This window comes from Podospora pseudoanserina (genome assembly GCF_035222485.1).
Source record: "Podospora pseudoanserina strain CBS 124.78 chromosome 7 map unlocalized CBS124.78p_7, whole genome shotgun sequence".
Lineage (NCBI taxonomy): Eukaryota > Fungi > Ascomycota > Sordariomycetes > Sordariales > Podosporaceae > Podospora > Podospora pseudoanserina.
Genome location: NW_026946671.1, coordinates 69,486 through 91,563, shown reverse-complemented (window position 1 = coordinate 91,563; position 22,078 = coordinate 69,486). Strand labels below are relative to the sequence as shown.

The 22,078-nt window shown below is 53.7% G+C and overlaps 9 protein-coding genes across 9 annotated transcripts; 6 read left to right on the top strand and 3 right to left on the bottom strand.

The window, feature by feature from the left end:
• Positions 1-22: 22 nt before the first annotated feature.
• CCT8 (T-complex protein 1 subunit theta) lies at positions 23-2,153 on the bottom strand. The gene is made up of 4 exons (XM_062950339.1): positions 1,959-2,153; positions 401-1,793; positions 176-349; positions 23-115 (listed from the first exon to the last, which is right to left on the bottom strand). Exons 1-4 carry the CDS (start codon positions 2,015-2,017, stop codon positions 98-100), a joined length of 1,644 nt encoding a protein of 547 aa, XP_062796343.1. The 5' UTR covers positions 2,018-2,153; the 3' UTR covers positions 23-97.
• Positions 2,154-2,302: 149 nt separating this feature from the next.
• On the top strand, positions 2,303-3,744 carry QC764_707190 (uncharacterized protein; the record flags this gene model as incomplete). Its single annotated transcript, XM_062950338.1, has 3 exons — positions 2,303-2,568; positions 2,723-2,967; positions 3,091-3,744. The coding sequence occupies exons 1-3, from the start codon at positions 2,559-2,561 to the stop codon at positions 3,742-3,744; spliced, it is 909 nt and encodes a 302-aa protein (XP_062796342.1). The 5' UTR covers positions 2,303-2,558.
• An 852-nt stretch (positions 3,745-4,596) lies between these two features.
• RMD1 (sporulation protein rmd1) lies at positions 4,597-6,809 on the bottom strand. The gene is made up of 3 exons (XM_062950337.1): positions 5,198-6,809; positions 4,795-5,146; positions 4,597-4,729 (listed from the first exon to the last, which is right to left on the bottom strand). The coding sequence occupies exons 1-3, from the start codon at positions 6,455-6,457 to the stop codon at positions 4,653-4,655; spliced, it is 1,689 nt and encodes a 562-aa protein (XP_062796341.1). The 5' UTR covers positions 6,458-6,809; the 3' UTR covers positions 4,597-4,652.
• A 976-nt stretch (positions 6,810-7,785) lies between these two features.
• On the top strand, positions 7,786-8,905 carry QC764_707170 (uncharacterized protein; the record flags this gene model as incomplete). Its single annotated transcript, XM_062950336.1, has 2 exons — positions 7,786-8,172; positions 8,228-8,905. The coding sequence occupies 2 exons, from the start codon at positions 7,786-7,788 to the stop codon at positions 8,903-8,905; spliced, it is 1,065 nt and encodes a 354-aa protein (XP_062796340.1).
• A 3,843-nt stretch (positions 8,906-12,748) lies between these two features.
• On the top strand, positions 12,749-15,376 carry QC764_707160 (uncharacterized protein; the record flags this gene model as incomplete). Its single annotated transcript, XM_062950335.1, has 1 exon — positions 12,749-15,376. One exon carries the CDS (start codon positions 12,749-12,751, stop codon positions 15,374-15,376), a length of 2,628 nt encoding a protein of 875 aa, XP_062796339.1.
• A 444-nt stretch (positions 15,377-15,820) lies between these two features.
• QC764_0101990 (uncharacterized protein) lies at positions 15,821-16,187 on the top strand (the record flags this gene model as incomplete). The annotated part of the gene is made up of 2 exons (XM_062941083.1): positions 15,821-15,913; positions 15,987-16,187. The coding sequence occupies exons 1-2, from the start codon at positions 15,824-15,826 to the stop codon at positions 16,185-16,187; spliced, it is 291 nt and encodes a 96-aa protein (XP_062796338.1). The 5' UTR covers positions 15,821-15,823.
• QC764_0101980 (uncharacterized protein) lies at positions 15,941-16,732 on the bottom strand (the record flags this gene model as incomplete). The annotated part of the gene is made up of 1 exon (XM_062941082.1): positions 15,941-16,732. One exon carries the CDS (start codon positions 16,730-16,732, stop codon positions 15,941-15,943), a length of 792 nt encoding a protein of 263 aa, XP_062796337.1.
• A 1,001-nt stretch (positions 16,733-17,733) lies between these two features.
• Positions 17,734-20,852, top strand: QC764_707140 (uncharacterized protein; the record flags this gene model as incomplete). Its single annotated transcript, XM_062950334.1, has 2 exons — positions 17,734-17,884; positions 17,950-20,852. The coding sequence occupies 2 exons, from the start codon at positions 17,734-17,736 to the stop codon at positions 20,574-20,576; spliced, it is 2,778 nt and encodes a 925-aa protein (XP_062796336.1). The 3' UTR covers positions 20,577-20,852.
• Positions 20,853-21,162: 310 nt separating this feature from the next.
• On the top strand, positions 21,163-21,972 carry QC764_707130 (uncharacterized protein; the record flags this gene model as incomplete). Its single annotated transcript, XM_062950333.1, has 1 exon — positions 21,163-21,972. One exon carries the CDS (start codon positions 21,163-21,165, stop codon positions 21,970-21,972), a length of 810 nt encoding a protein of 269 aa, XP_062796335.1.
• Between the last annotated feature and the right edge of the window lie 106 nt (positions 21,973-22,078).

The following is a 22,078-nucleotide window of genomic DNA, read 5'->3' as shown; positions in this document are numbered from 1 at the left end:
TTCAATTCACTCTAGTCTAATCCGCCCAGTTATTTATCCTTTTTCTACTCCCACCCAGCACACACAAGCATTTGTAATTTTGCTATGCGCACATCCCTCAGTCCTCATCCCAGTTCTGTCATACTAAGTCAGCATCTGTCATCAATGACACATCGATCATCTAACAAGAACTCACCTTGTTGGGTCCAGGAGGCTTGGGTCCACCAGCCTGCCTGGCAACAATGATCTGATCCACAGAGAGCACCGTCCGGGCAGCTTCTGTGGCGAGCTTGATGGCCCATTGCTTGGTCACCAGCAAGTCGAGAATGCCCTCCTCCTCGGCATCCAGGAGGAAGGTACCGTCGTTGTTCTGGATCAAACGTTAGTTGTAGCTGTAGCAAAAAGGGCAAGGAGAGCATACCTCAATGTCAACACCCGCAGACCAACCATCCTGCTTCTGATGGGCAGCATACAATCTGCTCAGAACCTCAGTGGCATCCAAACCAGCACTCTCGGCAAGGGTCCTTGGCACGACCTCAAAGGCCTCGGCATACTTCTTGATGGAGTACTGCGCAAGACCCTGAGTCTTGTCACCAACAGCCTGTATCCTCTCAACAAGCTCAATCTCTGTAGCACCAGCACCAGGCACCAGTCTGGCGTCCCTTGTGATGGCCTTAACAACATTGACACCGTCATCAACGGCACGCTCAATGTCATCGAGATGGTTCTGAGTAGCTCCACGGAGCACAATGGTGGCTGTCCTCGTGGCCTCATCCTCCTGTCTGAAAACCGTCACCCGGTCACCGCCAATCTCCTGTGTCTCCACCACGTCAATGGTACCCATCTCGTCAGGCATGGGAGCGCCAAGACGAGCAAGTGGTGTGGCACCAACCACTCTGCAAATTCTTCTGAGCTCAAACTTGCTGAGAATCTTGATGACCAGGATGCCGTAGCGGTTGAGGTAGTGCAAGGCCAGCTCGCCAACTGTAGAGCCCGCAACGACGACACGGATGCCGGCATCGTATAGCTCCTTGATAGCAGCCTCGAGTTGTGACTCCTCGCCCTTTGTGAAGTCAAGCATCTCCTTGGCGTTGTGTAGTAATACTGTGCCCTTGGTCTCGGTCTGGCTGGTGTCAATGGCGCAAGTGAAGACACCGACCTTGGCCTTCTTGGCCTTCTTCACCGATCCGTTGGGCTCCTTGGGGAAGACCATACCCTTGACGACACGGCTCTGCTCCAAGCTGCCACCCATGATCTTGACGACGCGGACGTTGTCGACGTTGAAGTTGGCTGGGTTCTTGGGAAGGACGGCGAGGACAGCCTCGGCGACGAGCTTGGAGAGAAACTCCTCGTTGCCGTTCTGCTTGCTGGCGATGACGGTGCGGATGGCCTTGCTCAGTTCGTCCTGGGTCCGGATATCCTCCACCTTGTCAATCTCGAGCTCATCAAGAAAGTCGAGAGCAATCTTCTGTGCCCTTTCGTACCCAGTGACAATGTCAGATGTCTTGAGACCCATGCGCAGAAGCTCCTCCGCCTTCTTGAGAAGCTCGCCAGCGAGGACGATGACGAGGTTGGTGGCATCGCCCATCTCGGACTCTTGTTGCTGACTGGCCATGACGAGAAGCTTAGCGGCGGGGTGGACAACATCGAGCTCGCGGAGGATGGTGGCTGCGTCGGAGGTGAGGATCATCTTCTGGAGATGATTGATGACGATCTTGTTGCGGCCATAGGGACCCAACGATGTCTGGACCGTCGACGAGATGGCGCGGCAGGCATCGATGTTGCGCAGGACAGCTCCATCTTCAGAATCGTAGCTATAGACAAAGAAAGCAACAGATAGGTCAGCGCTGGGTCTGCTATGTGTTGTTGCGATGCCATTCAGGGGCAGCAACAAGTGCATGGTGGGGCAGAGGCGAGATGAGGCGGGGAAGGGGGCGACGCAGGCAGCGTTCACAAGCTTCGGGATAATGAAAACTTACTTGTTATAGCCGCCCTTGAAAAGGCCGGCGTTGGGCGCATTTGGGATGTTGAGAGACATGGCTGTGGTGAGGTTTCTCGCGGGTTGCGAGGCTTAGAATGGATAGGAGGTGTCGACCGTTCCCAAGGTTAGCGAGTTAAACCAAACGATCCAAGAGCTGCCCGCTGTTTCCCGCTGTGGAGGCCCGCAAAAAAAGTTGAAGTCAACAAAAACGGTAGGCAGCCTTGGGGTGCGTGCAGCTCCCCCTGCCATGCTAAGTCAGCACCCCACCATCCACTAACTCCCAAGAAAACAGTGGACCCCGTCTGGACCTTTCAGCCTTGTCGCGCCTGCCGCGAAGCACTACAACTCTCACGTCTCTTGATCCATCCATCCCAGAGTGCTTCATTCCGGCCTGCGTCGTTTCTTACTCTCTTCAAAAGGTGCCCCGAGCTCCAAACGCTATCGGAAATCTAGTCTTTTCAATTGCTGACGCGACATTTATCGCCCTACCATCTTTATTCTTTGCGACTCTTGTTTTTATTTCTTCCAACGCTCTCAACTTTCCCAATTCTCAACGCCGCTGTAATCCGCCGGTCGAGTTAGTTCACAACCGTCCACCATGGCGCCAGGTACGTTACGTCAAACTCCCAATCTAACCACCCCGTAACCTTTTTTCCCCCAAAAACACCATCTTCTCCCCATCATCATCACCATCACGATCCATTGATTCCCCCGCTCAAAAAATGGACGACTTCACTGACCAAACCTTCGCCCTCTCCCCAGCAAGCGCAATCCCCCCAGCCCTCCCCCCAACGGTAGAGGAGGCCTACCGCAGAAAATGCAACAAGCTCCGCCAGCGCACCAACGAAGTCGAAAAGGCCAACGACGCCTCTAGAGTCCGCATCAACCGCCTGAAGCGCCAGATCGAGAAGCTCCGCCTCGAGCGCGTCTTTCTGTTCGAGCAACTCGCCAAGCGGACGAGCACAAACGTGGAGGACTCTGACGGCAGCCCGAGCCCACCACCGACTGTAAGTTCATCACCATCATCTTTATCGCCAAGAAGACTACTGTTGAACGCCGCCGCTCTTTCCAACAATCCGTCACAAAATGAGAGAGATGATCGACTGACCCCTTCGCGTTTGGATAAACAGCCCAAGGAGAAGCCGCTGAGACTGAAGCGAGGCCATAGAAAGGCGAGCATTTTGCCTGTTGATGGGAGTGGGAGCCAGGCGGGGGGTAGTCAGGCTGGTGGGAATGGGGTTGGGTCGTCGTCTTTGACGGCGAGCCAGTTTATTAGCCAGAATCCTGGGGGTGCGAGTCACTCGCCGAGTGGGAGTGATGCTTTTTCGTTGGCGAATAAAGGGGGGGCGAACGGGGTGCATCATCAGGAGCCGCCTAAGAAGCCGGGGAATGCGTTTGAGCTTTATTGCAATGAGAGGAACACGGCTGCTTCTGCTGATGTTGCTACTGACGATAAGGCCGAGCAGGAGGAGTCAAGGCGGGAGGTGGACGATGATGAGCTTGCTCGGGGGTGGAAAGATCTGAGCGAGACGCAACGCGGAGAGTTTGAGACGAGGGCGGGGGAGAATATGGCTCAGTATGAGAAGGAGAGGGGGGAGTATGATGCTGCTGCTGCTGCTGCTGAGGCGAAGAGGCAGAAGGAGAGCGAGGAGGCGGAGGAGAAGGGGAAGGAGAATGGTACGGAAAATGCTACGGAGGAGGAGCAAAAGGATGACCAAGGGGATGTAGAGATGGGGGAGTACGATACTGATCAGGAGACGCAGCCTAATCCGGAGGATGATTAGAGTGTCCCTGCTGCGAAGGCTGAGGAAGAGCCACTGAGAAAAAGCAGTATACTCGTTTTGCGCAGCGGGGGGGAGGAGCAACATATGGAACAAGAGACGCAGGCTAACCCGGTGGTGGTGGAAGAGGAGGAAGAGGAGGAAGAGGAGGAAGAGGAGGAAGAGGAGGAAGAGGAGGAAGAGGAGGACGAGTAGGTGGAGGAAGGATGGTTCACCCTTCCACTTTAAGTACAGACGTGTGTTTTGCCCGCCCAATGGGTGAGGCAGTTGCTTGGTGCCTTCGTCGTTCTAACCTTGTGTTTTTTTTTTCTCGCTTTCTATGGGTCTGGGAGCGACAAGGGAAATAAACAGGAATGGTCGGGGAGCAGGTTCGTGTTGACTGACCACGGAAAAAAAAGGGTGGTGTTGAGGCGTACATTATTTGGCGACTAGGTTTTTTCTTCGATTATGGTTTTGCTTCTTCTTTGTGTTACTGTAGCTACTAGATATTCCTTGAACAAGGTCCAACCGTTTGTAAGTCTTGTTTAAGAACAGCCAGTGAAAAAGCTTGATAGACTCTATGGGAACGTTCATTTTAACCCCCTTGCTTAATAGCCTTTACTTCTCTGGTGGTGCTGTGTTTGTTGTGAAGGTAGTGAGAAAAGTTACACCTGCAGCGTAAAAGACTCGTCTTGAATTGGGAAGAGAGACATAGAAAAAGAAAAACTCCAAGCCTATGCCTTAGTATGCATGTCCCGCGAACACAAACACACACCAAAAACTCCTACAACTGCATACAAGAGTGTATATATGTAGAAAATGCAGCCATGCGAACCCCCCCCTTTCCGCTCATTATCCTCCCTCCCCCGCCCTATTCCTCTTTCACACCCACGCTTCTCTACCTATATATATTGCCCCTCTGTGGAATTCTATTAATCAATACCCACATACAAATCCACAATGATATTCACCAACGCCACCACAATCTCCGCCGCGATCAACACAATAACTATTTTCCAGTCAGTCAGCAAAAATATCCAGCCTCGTTCTTCATATCAGGGAATGAAAACTCACCAATCCACTCCAGCTTCTCCCCGTGCCCATGACTCAACTGATCCTTCAGCACCGCCAGCAAATCCGCAATCACATCCAACCTCTCCGTCAGCAACCCCACCCTCTGGTCCATCTCTAGATAACTCCTCACCGCCTGATACACCGGCTCCAGCTGCGGCTCGACCCAGAACAGCTCCGGGGTGTCCAGCACCGACCCATTCAGGTGCACACCAATCCGCAAAATAAACAACTCGCCAATCTGCATGTTGATCTGTCTACGAGAAAGATCAATCTTGCCAGTAAGGGCGAGCTGGGAGGGTATGTCTTTGCAGTCTTCGATTGTGGAGGCGATGAGTTCTTCAAAGAGGGAGGTCTATTTCTTTCGGTTAGTGGGTGGAAGGGGGAAAGGGGAGGAGGTAAATACCTTGACACTTTGGGCTAGGGCATGCGAGATGGCCAGCTTAGTCATGTAATTGCTCTTGTCTCTCAGCGTGATAAAATCGTTGTATATCCGCGGCTGATACTCGTGCGTGTAGTAAAAGTTAAACTTTTCTGTTTCCACGTCGTCCGGGCCAAGCTTCTCTAGCTCGAATTTGGTGATCTCCTTCAGGAACCTCTGCTCCTGACTTGCTGACATGCCCCATATTACCACCACACCATAGTTGAAGAAGAAGACCTCTGGGGTGTGGACGGTGATGTCAAAGTCGACTGGTTGGAGACGGTCACCACCTTCTGTTGCCACCACGCTTTCACCCAGTTGCTGTAGGTCGTCGACGCTTTGGTGGGGACCGTTACCGTATTGTTCGGAAGCATACACTTCTGCGGCCTCGTTTCTGAGATCTATCAGATTTTGCTGATGGAAGCCCTCGCCGTCTGCTCCGGGAACTTCGCCAGTGGAGTGTCGTCGTTCAGGGGTGGAGTGGACTTGGATTATTTGTTCCTGCCGGGAGAGCTCGACTTGTTTGGAGCTATAGCTGTATGGCGAGTAGATGCACTCGTCGATCAGCTTCGGGTTTGCGCCGCGCCCCTTGCCCTTCCCTTTGAGGAACCTCATAAGCCCATCCATCTGGTATCTGTTCGCCGTGCAGTAGGCTGTGACCCTGGGCAGTGTCTGGCGGTCGGCCTTGCCGAGACGGGCGGCATCTCTGCGGGCAGTTGGGTCTTTGATGCGAGTGTACTGCGAGTACACCTCCCTGCCACTTTCCTCATCCGCTCCATCTTCTTCCAACTCCGGGGTCGGCAGCAACTTGAGCTTCTGAGCGTTCTTCGTGGTACGTTGAGGGCCAATCTTGGGTAGGTGATGTCCTGGTGCGCCCGCCACGGGAAGTACACCGCTGGGTCCTCCGCCCCCATGACTATTGCGCCGGCGGAGTTTATTGTTTAGGGCGGACAACATAGGCGGGCCACCGCCGAGCCCGCCGGTGCTGATGGCCGAGGGGCTGGAGGGCGATAAGGGCGGTTGATGTTGGTGGTGTTGGTGATGGCCTGCTGTTCTTATCCGGGTGCGGTATTGCTGCTCCGGCTCGATCGTCTTGGAGACAGGGTTTGGATTGAAGGTGACATTGCGCTGTGGTTTTGGAGGGCGGGTGGCAGACTCGGGGGATGATGGGGGCTCGACAGAGGAGGTGGATGAACTGTTTGATAAGAGAGGCGTTGTCTCGATGGGCGCCGTCGTGTCCGCCATTTTGTTGTCTTTTCACCTGAGTGGTGGGCGCTGTGATGAGACACGAGGTCTCGGCTGTGTTTTCCAATCAAGCGTCCAATCCGAAAACAGCTATGGATTGTGGTGATTGACGGGAGAGGGTATCGTTTGTTGCTTATTCCTCCCTCTGACTTTGCTTTTGTCGTGCCAATCGAAGCTGGTTCCTTAGCGGACTGGGGGAGAGCTTATCGCTGATCGTCGTGGTAAAAAATGATCTGAATGGTGTGGTGTCTCCAACTCTCTACTGTTGCGGACGGGATTGGTGATGACGTCTGGACAGTGTTTGCAGAAGACCCAGTTTCTCAATTGCAGCCGTTTTTCGCTGTGGTTGGCTGAACAAAAGATTGTGGGGATGGCGCTAAGACCGCGCATGCTGTGGCCCACAAATCATGTGCTTCGAGCTTCTGTCTTGTGCTGGGTTTTCTTTGGCTTTGCTTGTGACACAGCAGTCACAACAGCCACAGCAACACCACAACGGCGCCGGCAGCTGCGAGGCCTTCTCATTTTGGATGCAAGTGCTGCCATGCTCACCCAGCTTACCAGTCGTTCCAGATTGCGGGTGGAAGACAACAATTGAGGTTGCCGAGAGCAAATGTGTGATCTAACAGCCAGTTGTTGCCTGGTTACCGCCAGCATTTGTTGATTTACCCCTGACCCACATGCTCGGAATAGCTTCATATTGCGTTTCTGACACTCCTGCTTGAAACATCAGGATTTGTGGTGCTGTGTTGTTTCTCAGTCGATCTCTCCCTCGTTTCTTCCAAAAAGTAGAGACCCAACACGCAGACGACCGCAGCTGAGACGCATCATGCCTTCCAGATGTGGCTTGGAAGGCAAGAGAGCCGCTGGGATGACTCGATTTGAGCCGAAGCAATGGCGGGACCGAATTGTGAGCGAGCAGCCGATATCAGATGCTGCTGGGCAGGCGCGTAGATGCCTTCCTTCCATATGTTGCTTGAATATCTCGGACTTGTCTTGCCATCGGAGCATTCCAATGTGACCTCCTTCCTTCGTCAACACTCCCTCATGTTATTGTTTCCACGACATGAACATCACTCCTTCCCTCAACGACACTGTCATCGCCAAACTGCGTCAATCCCGGTTTGGGTCGGCAACGACGGAGTGTCTATAAAATGTCTCCTAAGAGTTTGCAGTCTTGTATTCTTCTCTTATTCCTCTATTCTCTCAATCATCATCAAGCATCGCCAACGCAGTCAACTTTTACAGCCCAGCTTCCCCCATTTTTGGACTTTGTTTCAGGAGATAGCACAGCATCATCAATTTTCTCGTTTGTTCACATCTACATCACAATGGTTTCCAAACTCGCCTTCAACAGCCTTGCGCTTCTCGCCTCCTCCAGCTCTGTGCTCGCTCAGTTCCAAGGCACAACCTACAATCAGACGGGCCCTTTTCTCCTTCAGGTCGTCACGGCTGATGATGATGCACTTGTGGGCAAATATCTCACCACCTGCCATGCCGGCGCTACCATTACGGGCCTTTGCATCGGCTCCAACGACGTCAGCAACTTCACCCTGAGCTTTTACTACAACTACACCATCGTCAACGGCCAACCATCCAAGACCGGCTTCCTCACATGGTCGCTGCCGGTTCCTGGCGCCGAGGGCCCCCTGAGCCTTTCTGAGCCCATGAGCCTCATGTTTGAGCCCGGAAGTAATGTGGCTGTACCCATGTTTACAGCAGGTCTACTTCTTTGTTGTCGTCATTCTGCCATTCGCTAACCATATTCTACAGCCTAGTCAAGCTGGTACGCCTGTCGGATGGGACAATAACACTCTTTTCATCGCGGCGCCCTACGACGATTCCAAGTTCAGACCCAATGTCTATCCCAACGCGACGACCACAGACGGCAGCATCATGCGACAGCTCCGCAATTGGCATTCTTGCTGGGTGTTGTACAGCGCCTACTACTTCAATTCTGTCGGCTGGGTCTCTGGCGGCGAGCCACGCAACCCTACCTGCGAGCCTGTCACCATTGTCAGAGTCGATCCAGCATCCTTGATCATCTCCAGTCCCTGGGACGAGTTGCCTGACGAGTGGTCTCCAGTTGCCCCAGAAGAGGATCAGGACGAAAAAGACGACGAGGCTGATGACGATGAAGCTGATGACGATGAAGATGATGATGCCGGGGACGAGGATGCTTCTGCTGAGGGTCATCAAGAGGGTCAGCAGGCAAACCCAGAGGAGACTCTGGGTGCTAGCGCCGAAGGGAGTGCCAGCAACAGTTTTGGTGAGGAGCATGGCTTCAACGGAGCTGTTCAAGAGGGTACTGGCGAATATCAGGTGCAGCAGCCTCAGGAAGCGTCTCAGGGTGAGCAGACCCAGGAGGGTGAGCAGCCATCAGAGGAGGCTCATGTGGAAGAACACGCTGAGGAGGAGCATGCAGAGGAGGGACATGAGGGCGAGCAGTAAGCAACGAATCACGGTGGTTGATTGTGGAAAACATGCATTCAGGAAATGTACATGTAGATCATAATGTTTACTGGTGGCGGATTGGTTGTTGAGAGTTAGCATCGTGAAAATCAAAGGAGTTTACATTAGTTTTGCTTCTTTACTGAAGTTGGGTTACTATGGGAAGCTGAACCAGTGCTAATGTTGTGCGAAGCGCTTGAGTGCTCAAACACGTGGGAATACCAGCATCTGGCTTCGCGGTGGCCGGCCCGGTGCTTGTGCCACGGAGTCGTGCCAGGACAAACCCGGATCCGGCTTGTGTAAACATTGAGGTTTGTCATATCAGTTGTGCAGACTGTGGTTCCAAAGTTCTGCTGTTGCTGAAAAGGTCTTGGAGCTATGCTACTACCCTTTGTCTCACGTCTGCTGCTGTGATAGATCAACGCTGTGTCTGTGCCTTGTTGACTTGTGTAAGTCTGAGCTGTGACAGGGTTGTACCGCGCCGCTAGAGGCTCTTATTTGGACGTCGCTTCTTGACCTTTGACAATCAACAAGCGATCGCGACCTCATGTAGAGAGGTTTGATGCAGAGATATGTGGTGGTTTGTTTATGGCTTTTTCGCCGAGGCTGGGTTTGGCAAGGATGGGGAGGTGATCGGCTGTTTGGGGCTGACATTGTGGTACAGAGAGGTACGGATGTTAAATATGCTGGGGATTGGCAGGCGATCAATGCTGTCAACGAGAATTCGATGTGTTGTTGTACGAGGGCGGGATAAGGACGGCGCTGGAGGAGGAGGAGGATTGCGTGCTATTGTGTTGACCTATTGATTTTTTCCTATATTGATCATCATTGTGTTTTGAGACTTGCAGACGATCAAAAGTTGGCTCAAAGCAACGAGAAGATGATATGTTGTGAGAAGCGGGATGGGGAATGCTATTTGGGGAACTGTTTCTCAAGTTCTTAAGAGGGAGTTGAGGTGGAGGTGTGGTTATTGTGTGATTCACTGACGATCAACTACTGTAGTTAGCAAGTTAGATGGGTAGGTTGGTGCCAGATAATTATCCAACGTTGGCAGTGGTTGGGGAGGTATATTACAGGTGGAATGGGATGGCCACGTCTGATAGGTAAGTGATTACCTAGGTATCCGAACAATGAACAGGACATCTCTACCGGGGAGATATTCACCATGATGATCAAAACCCGCGCCGACTACAAACACCTCCCACCCCCCTCGCCCCCCCCACCAAAATATGTCGTGTCCACTGGGACCAGAAATCCCTCCAGAATTCTATATTACCTCCCCCCCATGTTAGCCAGCATCGTTGTCTCTGTTAAACGTCGGACAAAAGTGCCACTTTTCGCTTACCTCTGGATCATCTTCCTCCCCCCCGTCGCGAATGACCCTTTTCCCTGGATACCTACTACTAACCTTGACCTTGTAAACCCCCGAACGGAAGAGAGGAAGGAAGGGAAGGGAAAGAACCATTGTCTTGTACACCCAGCCTTCTCTAACTTTTTCTTTCCGAGAGCGACAAACAGACAGGTCACGTCGGGCAACGATCCGATCCGAAAAACATGGGGGAACGGAGAGGGGGTAAAGGGTGCACAAAAAGTCCCTATGTAGATTAAGTCAATCTATTTTCAGGCTATCACGAATGTGTATCAATCAAGATTCTGGCATATATTTGACCGCTTGTTGATAAGTGCTGAGGTACCTATCAGGACAATAGTTGGTTTTCATAGTCATGATGACGATAACGATGGTATAAATGGTGTTGAGACTGCTGCCCAATCTGACATACATGATCCTGAAATCCAGGCTACAACACTGTTTCAAAAGAGAGCCGCATCCCGAATCTCGTAAGAACTCGCACTTTGGCCGAGCCTCGCTTATCGTTCGAGAAAAGGAAATTCCCAAACAAGGTATGCAGTCCGGGATCAAACCTACCGGCATGTACAGTTGAAAGATGTCGATATACAGCCCGGATGTGTTGGTCGTCGCCTGCATTCCCCCCATATTGCCCAACTCATGCTGTATCATGTCCAATACTTGCTCAACGGCCAACAAGTCAGATCACCACCAAGTGATATTCCCCTACTTCCGAGTAGGCTTATCAACTTGAGACAGTGCCGCCGTTGTCCTTCCCCACCTACCGTAGGTTGGGCTACTCGCCTTCTGGTGGCGACGCAGGTGAGGGGGCGGGCCATCTAACCCCCACCTATTTCCATGCAAGCCCGCATGATGTGTGCCATTCCCAAGGCTTCTCGGGCGTCGTAGTTCAAAGCTCCCTCGAGAGCTGGGCAATAGGATATGGGGGCGTGTTATGCGTGCCGTCGGAGTGATCTGCCGATAGGCACGCTCAAGCACGCCCAAGACGCTCGATAATCAGTCAGCTGCAATCGGGAGGCTGCAGGCGTTATGCAGGGAAGTTGGTGGTTTATAACCTGGTGGTAGCGTTGGTCGCGGTGTAGGATCCAGAAGCTAGGAAAGGTGTGCAGGTGAGGGGTAGCATAGAGTACAGAATGCTGTCTTTTTCGGTCCCGCACAGGGCTCATGAGGTATGTGAAGATATGGTGCTTTTGTCAAGTGAAATATTGACCCGCAAATACACCTGCAAATATCTCTTAAAAGTCAGCTCAATACAAGTATTCATCCTGGCCTCTCAAAGAGCAGAGATGGCATATCCAACACCGGCAAGACGTAAGCTCGGGCAAGAAGAGAGAGAGAGTTCTGAAAGATGCGGGGAAGGCAAGAGGCGCTGTGCCCGTGGCCAGCCTATTTCCCGAGAGAGCGAATAGAAGGTGAGAAGGCTGCAGCGTCGATATTGTGGCTACGACTTGTTTAACATGCCAGGCTAGAAGACTTGGCCTTGCTGCTTCGTGCCCGAATTTGCAGTGCCTCTGAATAAGGCATCCGTTCCAATAAATCGGTCGTAGGGTGGTTCGCAATTGTTCGCCCGGCAAAAGCTGTCTGAAGGTGATGTTGTCGATTTGATGCAGGTAGAGCCGAGAGATTGACGTAGCGTTTATCTCCTCCTGACCACTTCTGTTTTCTCTCTCCTGGGCACTTCTGTTAGTATGGTGTCTGCGGCTCGAGGGCTGGAGACCTTGCCATACATGCGGTTGAAGTTAGGTAGGTACTTTTGGTAAAGCTGTCACTTACACCAAGCTCTATGTACCGAAGATGATCTGCCTGTCCTGTTCCTCCGTAGCTCTCTCGTTCATTTGCCATCCAACCTGAGATTGAAGTAACTAACATGTTCATCATCCGACATGCGCCAAAACGGTCGCCTTGCTGCTGCAGTTTGCCGTGCTTGATAGAGTGTCTGTGTAGGAGAGTGATCGACGACATTATCGTCCCCGGTATACAGCCTGGATGACCGACACCTGTTTCCGTGTAGGGATCTTTTGTTGCGTAACGGTGTGGTAGTGTCTGGGTTGCAGTACATAGATGCCGGGCAAAGGTATAAGACACGGCAGCTGTGCCCAGCTTGTTCTTGATGTTGAGCCGCTTCATGTGCCAACTTCCCCAGACTCTGAGTACTTCGCCCCTTACTTGTGTTGTTAGGAGAGAATCGCACATACCATTGCATTTGCCCTGCATCTTCTGTCAGCTTACAAGCCCCATCGCCATATCCCAGACACCTGGGTATAAGTCCTCACAGCCCGCTCCTAGCAACCATCCCAAACCAAAGAGGCAGACCAGAATTTCCTTTGCCCTTTCAAAATTTTGAAACACTACTTCTCCCTCTGAACCTTTTGAGTTCGCCCCTGGGTGTGCTTGGCTGGTCCAAGACCTACATCCTGAAAAGCCAAGAGCTTCGCTTCCCTTTCCAGCCCCTCACGCCCTGAAGATCTTTCAATATGGGCGACTTCTTTACCCTCCACGAAGAGCCTCGAAGGCCTGCGGGGATACCTCCTGTTGGACGGCCTCTCCCCCCACAGCGTCCTGTTCAGAATACCGATGCCATCCACCCACAGACGAGGACCACCCGGTATCACGATGGACCGGTCCTGACCCAACAGATTGGGAATCCAATCATCGCTAGACACACTATGCCATCCATCACCCCTGCAGCTGTTAGCTCAGATCTTCGAGAAGAGACACCATTCACCGCCGAGGAGATGTATGACGAACTCACTCGTTGGTATGTTGTTCGCTTTGAAAAGGTTCCAGTTGGCAAGAGACTCGGATGGGAGATTGTTAAGCGGATAGATGTGCCTGAGACATCCAGTGATCAGGTCCTCTCGAAGGTGCGGGAGCTCAACAGAACCACCGTTCCGGTCCTTCACAAGCTGAACGACCTGGACGCGGATGTCCTCGACCAGATAAACGCGGTGCAAAAGGAGGTTCAGCAGTTATTCGGTTACTATTTCCAGACCGAAGTGGCCCAGATTGAAGATAGGGTTTGGGTTGTGGTGAAGGAGAAGACCTCTAGAGAGCGCGGCAGGGGGTATGAGCGAGATCCCAAGGGCTCAAAGCACCATCACCGTGGCCGACACTCGGACAAGAGGTCAAAGTCGAGAGGAGCGCCCGTCTCTCGCTCGAGAGAGAGAAAGGAGGAACGGACCAGCGTCACGGCCTATTACAAGACCGCACCCAAACCCGGGGTGGATCTGCATATGCTCATGTATGGCAGAGCTGAAGAGCCTTCGACAAGGCCAAGATATGCCTACCAGAATGAGGTGCGAGAGGAGGGTCATGTGCGATTCCAGGTGCCTGCTCAAGGCCTCCCCCAGCATCACCAGCAACAACCGCAACATAGTCAACACTCTTCATCCCTTCCGCACCCTCAGCATCGCCAGGACCACGGCCCACCACAGCACCAACATCAGCATGTCCCGCCTGGTGACCGGCAGTTCGGCCAAACACCCCAGCCTCCGCTTCAAGCTCCACGGAATGCGCCACACCAGGCGGGCGCAAACATCATAAATCGAGGCGAGAGCCCGGGTGTTCAAGGCCGACCACCAATGCCACCACAGGGGTATCCGCAAGGCCTTCCGCAAGGCCACCCTCAGGGGCATTCTCATGGACATACTCAAGGGTATCAACAAGGAAAGCCACAAGGAGATCAGCAAGCCCACTACCGACCTCCAGTTCAAGGCCAAGTCCAACCAAGGCCTATCTCCTTACAGCAAGGCCATCCCCAAATTCAAACGGCCCAGGGCCAGCGGCAGACGGAATACCGAGGGAATGGTGGCCCTATCGTTACTGTAACACACACCCCCCACAAGCCTGGTATCCTGAAGCAACACCCCACTGAACAGGGCCTTCCACAACGCCGTGCATCCTTAACACCCCATTTTGCATATCCTCCCGACAGTCCGAGTACAGACGAGTCTCTGGTAGCTGAAGTCTTCAGCGAGGACGAGGAAGATTACGATTCAGACACTGCTGTGTCCGAGGAATCTTTTCCCGAAAACCTTCAGTTCGCTGGACCAAGAAAGCCGAACAATGTGGTTGTGAACAACCCTTCCCCCCAGCCCCGCTTCACGGAGAACGCAGCGCATGGTATGCCAACCAAGTTCCCGCGACAAATGCCGGTGCAGCCAATGATGCAGCAGCAACAGCAGCATCAGAAGCAACCACAGCAGCAACCACAGCAACATCACGTCGTTAAAGGGCGACGACATTCGGTCAGCCACCACATGGCGACAGAGCGCATGTATGCCCCAACGCCGCCTCCGCTCTTTCCCATGAAAGAGCGTCCGCGGGTCGATGTCCAAGAGATTGAGAAGAATGCCTATGAAGCAGGAAGAGCCGATGCTCAGGAAGAAGCATTCAAGCTAGCCGAGCGTCTGACTGCGGCAGCCAAGCCCCAAATCATCCTCCCAGAGAGGAGTCGCCCTCAATCTCCGCCACAAGTTCTGCGACATCAGTCCCCGGCTCCAACACAGCCTGTTCGCCGAATCACCTTGCCCCTTCAAACACCCCATTCTGGAGTAAGGCGGGTCCAGGGAATGGAAGCAAGACGTGAAAGCTTTGTTCCAACCTCGCCTCTTGACCGATATGAGTCGGGCAGGACAGCGGACCGAAGACGGAGCAGCTTCGTCGATCGAGACACTGACCGGCGCCGGGATGATGGTACTGAATATGTCGTCGAGTACGGCACTGGGGCCTATGATTCAGACGTCCTTGACGAGGGGGAGATGTATGAGGAGCGTCAGCGTGGCTCCGGAGTATACCGCCGTGCATCCCCGGTCTCTTATGCTCCCAAGGCCGAGGACAGGCTCAGACGTCCGTCTGTTCACGATGACAGAGATAGACAATATGAGACTGTGCGGGTGAGATTAGGAGCTGACCGGCTGCCTAGACGGGAGGATGATCCAGTGTACGCGAGAGATCGCGAGGGAGACCGGGCCGATTTTGTCAAGAGACATGACAGGAGAGACTCTGGGGTAGATGTAGGTGGTTTTCGATATGAGGGCCTGAGGCCCGGGTTGGCGAAGAGGACCGCGACATACCCTGCAAGGTATTCCCGGGACCATTAAATCTGGAAACATATTGAATTTGAGCTTATGGCGTTTGGTGTTGGTTGGGCGTTCGGATCCCCTTGACGACAAAACAAGGCAAAAGACCTCAGAATGATTGTATAGCGAAAGCTGAACTGAAAATATATACGTTAATGACTGTTCTCTTTACAATATGCCAGTTACCTCGAGTCCGGTGCCAGATTGAGGCATAAAAAACACGAGGGATTTTGGGTTTCCGGCTTCGGCGATGGTGAAGCTGCTGTGCTGCGTCCAATCAAAGTAGGCGGTGGTGAGGCCTTTGGCGAGTGATATGGGATATAGTGATTGATGATTCGAATACGTGATTATCTTTCACCCGCACGCGCAACTGGAGGGTCAAGATCCAGCTCGTGGCCAAGGAGCGGAGAATAAAAAAGGAAAGTACAACTGGAACAGCGCTCTTTCCGGCTTATCCGCTTGCGTGTAATGAGCAGGCAGGTACGGCTTGGACGGGCAGCCGCGTGGGCCGATATGTCTGTCCATAATTCAAGAGAGGAAGGAATGATGGACTTTCTGGTCTGATTTCGTCACACTCACTTATTATTAAGTGACATTTTCGCCGCTTGGTCTTGTTCTCACAAAATACCAGGTATCCATCATCCGGTCCTCATCAGTCCCAGTGCGCTGCAAGATGGTGGCATACACTCTCCAGCCCATCGACTCCATCGTCTCCAACAGCCGCAAGACCATCAGCCGCATCTTGACAGAGGCTTCACCTCTAGACCGCCATGGCCGGCCTTTCAACTTGAACTCGAACGAATCATGGCTCCAGTCACCCTTCTCAAAGTAGTCCAGGCTCTCCAGCATCTTCTTGAGACTCATGATGACGACACCCAGGTGATCATGATCAGCCTCGGTCCCTGGACATCCGTCGTTCTTTGCGTCATATACGATCCGAATCTTGTCATAGAAAGCCGTCGCCAACCCAAGCCACTCAACTGGCTGTGCGGGTACAACAGCTGAGGGTAGTGAGGTTCGTCGGAATATCAAAGTGTCCTTTGCGGTATATCGTCGGCTGCATATCGCCGAGGTGACAAGTTCCCAGGAGTGGTTGTAAAGTAGGGCGAGAAGATCCCGTAGCAGCCGTATCCCTCCAACCGCATCTTGACTACCAAAGTATCCCCACGGCTTCCCTTTCAACTTGAATTCGAATGCCTCACCACATGGCCCATTAGATTGAATGCCAGGTTGCCAGACCGAGACAATCACGGATTCCATATTTGACTTGATCTCGTCTGGGAAACCCAACAAGCGGATGGTGTCCGTTTTGTGGAAAGAAAGGGTGGCGTACTTGGAAGAGCCAGGCATGTTGTTTTCAAGGGTATTATCTGCCATTTCTGAGATGTTGTGTCCAGCAGGTCTTTGGAGAGGTGAAGACTACAACTCCCGTCGAAGAGCCCACGATGCCCATATATCTCGGCCAACAAGATGCCCCTCGGAAATCCAAAGCAAAGCCTCCTCACCTCGGTGACCATTCCATGGCAGCTCTGCGGCAAGGCTGCGATTGTTATTGACGGGGCGGGCAGACCAAAGATTGGCCGTCGGCAGCCACAACTTGGAGACGCATGTCGGAATCGTATTTCGTATCAATTGGTGCCAAGATTTTGCTGAGTTAACCACCATCAGGTCAGTGCCATGTCCACTCGGACAGGAGAATGGTGAGAGATGAACATCTGAAGTCAATTCATCTGAATTCAGGTGTTCATCTTATCTTATCTCATCCACCGTGCCACCCCATCAAGGTCAATTGACAGACGCGCCAAGAACCCCAGAAAATCGACGGCAGACCCACTAAACAAGGGGCGGGAAGGGGCTGGGAAGGTGGTCCAAGCTCGCTTCCGTAGCAACGCTCTGTTGAGCGTGGGTGAAGCAGGCTGGACAGCTTCAGGGTCTTCAATGTTTCCCTCGAGATGGAGTCCTCCCGGCCATGACGATGTCCACCTTGGAAACTGAAGCTATTCCCTGTCGTCCTGCGCTCTTTTGACGTCCAGCCACCCGGTTTTCCAGCTGAGCCGACGAGCAGCTCCACGCCCGAAACCAAGTCACACAGCTGGCACAAGGGCAGCTTGGAAATACAAATCGGAAGCCAACCAGTTGCCCCGCCATCCCAGCCTCCTCCAAGTCCACCGCCAGATTTTGGGTATCGGAAGCTGGAACTCGTCACCACGTCCATGGTCCGGTTACCGCGACACATTCCAGCGGCATACCCACTCTCTTTTGTGTTTTCGCGCATTTTTTCCATCTCAAATCTCGATTGTTCCATTCATTCCTCTGAATTACCCATAGCGGGCACTTCGTGGTTTGTTTGAGCGAAAAGGTCGCCGCGCACCGCCGCCATGGCGCCGGCAGACTCCCTCTCCCCGCCGGGGTCGAGTTCCTACTCGTCCGACACCCTGAGCGTGGGCGATGGGACATGGGACTTTACAAAGAATACATTCCTATTGCCCAATCTCCAAGGGCTGAACTTTGAGACAATGCGGTACAATGGTATGTGACCATACAGTTGGGAACCCACCGTGCTGGATACTAACGGACGGTTTGATAACGTCTAGGCATGGGCAACCGCTTCTCAAGTGTTACCGAATACCACAGTCTCATACTGGGGCATGGCGTCTTGGCCGCCATTACCTTCCTCTTCATTATTCCTATCGCAGTGTTGCTGGCGAGATATTACACGGCACGACCAGGCAGTGCTATCCGCTTCCATGCCTACCTACAGATACTGGCTGTCGCCTTGAGCACCGTTGTGTTCGCGCTAGGATTCTTCGCGGTTGGACCGCCACGAAACCTTACGAACCCTCACCATGGCATTGGCGTCGCCATTTACGTACTCATTCTCGTCCAGGCTCTCGGTGGCCGCTTGGTCAAGAAGCTCTCCGGGAGGAGGTCGTTCAGGGTACATCTCCATCGCTGGTTCGGACGGTCTATCGTTCTTCTCGGCATTGTCCAGGTGCCCCTCGGTCTCACGCTCTACGGCTCCCCGAAGTACACCTTTATTCTGTTCGCTATCTGGATGGCATTCTTGCTGTTCTTGTTCTTCTTTTTGGACTTTAAGGACTATGGAAGACGGGAATGGGTCATGGGTGGAGGCGGTGGTGGCACCACTTTGTCTGGGGTGGCGAGCAGCAGGGTGACTTCGGATCGCAAATCTAGCGGAGGTATGGGTTGGCTGGGTCCGTTGGCTGCTGGAGCTGGTGCCATTGCACTTTTGCGAGGCCGCAAGGACAAGAAGGACCGGGACGCGGAAAGAGCTTTGAGTCGCAGCCCGAGCCCGAGCACGCGGACTGGAACCACACGACCTGTTACCACAGTTCTCTCTTCTCGCCGATCCGACAGCTATTACAATGAGAAACCGGTTGACCGACGTCGCGCAAGTGGAGGTGGCTTCATGAATAAGATTTTGGGCGCAGGCGCGGGTGTCGGTGCTGGTATGCTCATGTCCAAGATGTTTGGTAAAGGCAAAGACAATCGGCGCGACGACTATTCTGCTGTGTCCACCGAAACCCCAAGCCGGACCCGAAGCGGCCGCAGACCTCCTCCTCCCCGGAGCGAGTTCACCCAGAGCGAATACACTGATTATACAGGCTACACCGGTTACACCGAGTCGACTGTGCCCCCGCGGAGACCTAGCCAACGTGATGGACGCCGATCGCCTATCCTTCCTGCTCCCAACCCAGTTGCGGCTGCGGCTGCCTTGAGTGCTGCCGATGAACGACGAGGAGGCCCTATCACGCCCCCGAGACGCTCGCGCACTGGCACATCGAAAAGGGACAGCACCGTGGTTACTTCGGATTATTCTTCGTATGTCAGCCCCTCGAGAAGAGCTTCGGAAAGACGACCGAGCACTGGCGGGGGCGGCGCAGGCAAGGGTTTCTTGGCTGGCATTGGTTTGGGATGGCTAGCGAATAGGATGAGCGGCAACAAGAGCAAGCAAGATGACAGAGAGAAGGAACGGTTAAGGGCCGAGGATGAAAGACGCCGGGAAGAGGAAGATGATAGGCGCTCAGGTCGTCGAGGGTCAAGGTATACGGGTGACGGCTACTCTAGTCCAGCTACGCCAAGGAGGGAGCAGTCGAGGAGACGTCTACACAGAAACCGCCCACCCCCATCAGCTGTCACGTATACCGAGACCGCCACCTCGATGCTTTCCGATGAGTCTTCGATTGAACCTCGGGGCACCACACCATACGATCCAGCACCACCTGGCTCTCGACTCCCGCCGCCGTCTAGTGTTGGCACGAGTGTCGCACCGCCTCCAGCTCCCCCTGTGGCAACTGGTCCACCACCTCAAGGGTATCCAGGACCGCCGCCTGCTTATCCGGTAGCGACGGCCGGTGGACCCCCAGCGGCTGGTCCGCCTTTCCCAACAAGTGATTCTTCCGGGCCTTCCCATCCAAATTCGAGAAACAACCTCGGCGACCCCATCGCCATGCCACCGATGCCCTCTGACCCTCAGGGATTCCTCCGCCAGGAATCAGACAGCGACGCTTTTAGCTCTCCCAACAGAGGTGGCCGTCGCCGCAGTCGAATCCGAGACCCCCAAGCAGCAGCAGCTGCCGCCGCGGCCACAGCTAGTGCCTTGGCTGCGCAGGAGGACGAGGATCGCCGACGACGGGGGGACCCAGTTGCCAGCGTCAGGATAGGCGTCCGCGACGACCCCGACAGAAACATCACCCTCCGCATGTTGACCGAGGAAGAAGCTCGGCGGGAGCAGCAGCGACGCCGGCGCCAGGACTCGGTCAGCAGTTCTTCTGGGACGGAGACACCGACTAACAGGCGGTATCGACGTGAACCCAGCAGCACAAGAAGGGCTGAATCGGCGGCTGAGCAGAGGGTAGAGAGCAGAGAGAGGGATGACTCTGTGCCACCGTTGTCGACGCCATATGGTGCGGGAAGGAGACCGGGAGGGCCTCCGGGAGGGAAGGATTCGGCTTATTATTCTGGACCTCCTCCGCCGGCGGGTGTTGCACCGCTTCAGGGACAGCCTGGGCCGTCGGGCGGGCCGCCGACGAATACAGCTACTGTGACGATGAGTTCCCTTGCTAGTCCGGGGGGTAGTCAGGCGACGTTTACTAGTGGGGATATCGCCGCTATCGACCGGAGGAGGAGGAGGAGGATGGAAAGGCGGGCGCAGGGGGATACGAGTACGAGGGGGGGGACGTCGGTGGATGATTATTGATATTTTGGGGGCATGGCGTTTGGGTTTGGGAGAAAGTGTTTTGTGTTTTGGGGGGGGAATATGAGGGATGATTTGGGGGACATGTCAGAGAAATGTTTGGTTTGGACTGTAAATAACATTTCGGTTTGATGGACTGGTAGAGATGATGGGTTTATTTTGTCAAAGTATATGATGAATGTTAGGGAGGGATTGGGTTTTTTTGTTTATAATGAGAATTTGAGAGAGGGGTTGATACCTTTTTAGTAGAACATAATGTCACTGCTCTTGGAACTGGTCACCTTTGAGTTGTCATGTTGGACGAAGGACGGAGAAAGGGGCTAAAAAAGGGGCGGGCTTGACCAAGTGCTGCAGGGTCTTGAAGCCAAGCGCGGCTGCGTAGGGGAAGCTTTTTAGCGGGTGCCCCGCGTTTTTGGGCGGGGCCAAGGTAAATGCTTGTCTTGCGGTTTGCGACTGCGCGACGCGACGCGATTTTCTTGTTCGGCTTACACTTGAATTCTAACGATATCAACATCCACCACGACCACGATTTCCGACCCCATTTATCAGCATGTTCACTATTTCCCATTGAGATACTAGTCACTATAAAATGTCTGAACCACCACCACCCCAACCCAACCAGCAACCCGACCAACAACAAGAAGACGTCGAGATGCTCCCCACTCCAGAAGCACAACCACAACCACCCTCCCAATCCCAACCAGAACAACCCCAATCCCAAACTGATCAACAACACCCCCATTCGGACCCAACCTCGGACCCAATCCCCTCGGACCAGCTACCCCCCTCATCCGAGCCCGTGATCCCCGGCCCCCGCGCGCAGCGGTTAAAACAACTATTCCAACAAACAACAACCCACACCCTCGACAAACTTTCCCCGTCCAACTTCCGGGAATGTTTCCCAACCATTGCAGAAAAAGCGCCAGGGACGCTAGATAATGTCCACAGGCAGATGATCGACCGGCTGTCCACCCTCTGGAACAGGGAGTTTGAGCGGATCCTCGAGTCGAGACAGGTGATTCAGAAACTGAATGAGCTAGAGGGGTTGATAGCTGAGGCTCAGGCGGGGAGGAGGCGGGATGGTGGTGGGGGGGGAAGGCCGGTGCCGCCTCATACGCTTGGTGCTGAGGTTGTGCTTAAGGCTCACCTAAGGGGTTATCTGAGGGAGCAGGAAACAAGGTTGGGGGAGAGGTTACAGGAGGTGAGGGGGGAGAATGGAAGACTATTTGAGGAGGTGTTGGCTCAGAGGAGGGAGATGGAGCGGTTGGTCAAGGGGGTGGAAAATATGGTGGGGGATGTGAGGGGGGCGAGTGAGGTTTTGGGGGGGGTGCTGGCTGGTGAGTTGGAGGAGGAGACGAGGAGGGTGGATGGGGAGTTGGCAAGGGTTGGGGGCGGTTGAAATAGGGGGATGATGATGTATAGGTTGGGAAGAAGGGGCTTTGTTTGCCATGTATGGATATATATACCTCCGCTGCCATGACAGGACAAGAACGACAGAGGGGGCG

Bases quoted from the DNA above. Each gene is read 5' to 3' on its own strand.
- CCT8 (XM_062950339.1), bottom strand. From the start codon at position 2,017: ATGTCTCTCAACATCCCAAATGCGCCCAACGCCGGCCTTTTCAAGGGC. The intron at 1,794-1,958 runs GTAAGTTTTCAT...CTTTGTCTATAG, and splicing joins TTCAAGGGCGGCTATAACAA to CTACGATTCTGAAGATGGAG. The intron at 350-400 runs GTATGCTCTCCT...CGTTTGATCCAG, and splicing joins CTGCGGGTGTTGACATTGAG to AACAACGACGGTACCTTCCT.
- RMD1 (XM_062950337.1), bottom strand. From the start codon at position 6,457: ATGGCGGACACGACGGCGCCCATCGAGACAACGCCTCTCTTATCAAAC. The intron at 5,147-5,197 runs GTATTTACCTCC...CGAAAGAAATAG, and splicing joins CCCTAGCCCAAAGTGTCAAG to ACCTCCCTCTTTGAAGAACT. The intron at 4,730-4,794 runs GTGAGTTTTCAT...ACTGGAAAATAG, and splicing joins GGAGAAGCTGGAGTGGATTG to TTATTGTGTTGATCGCGGCG.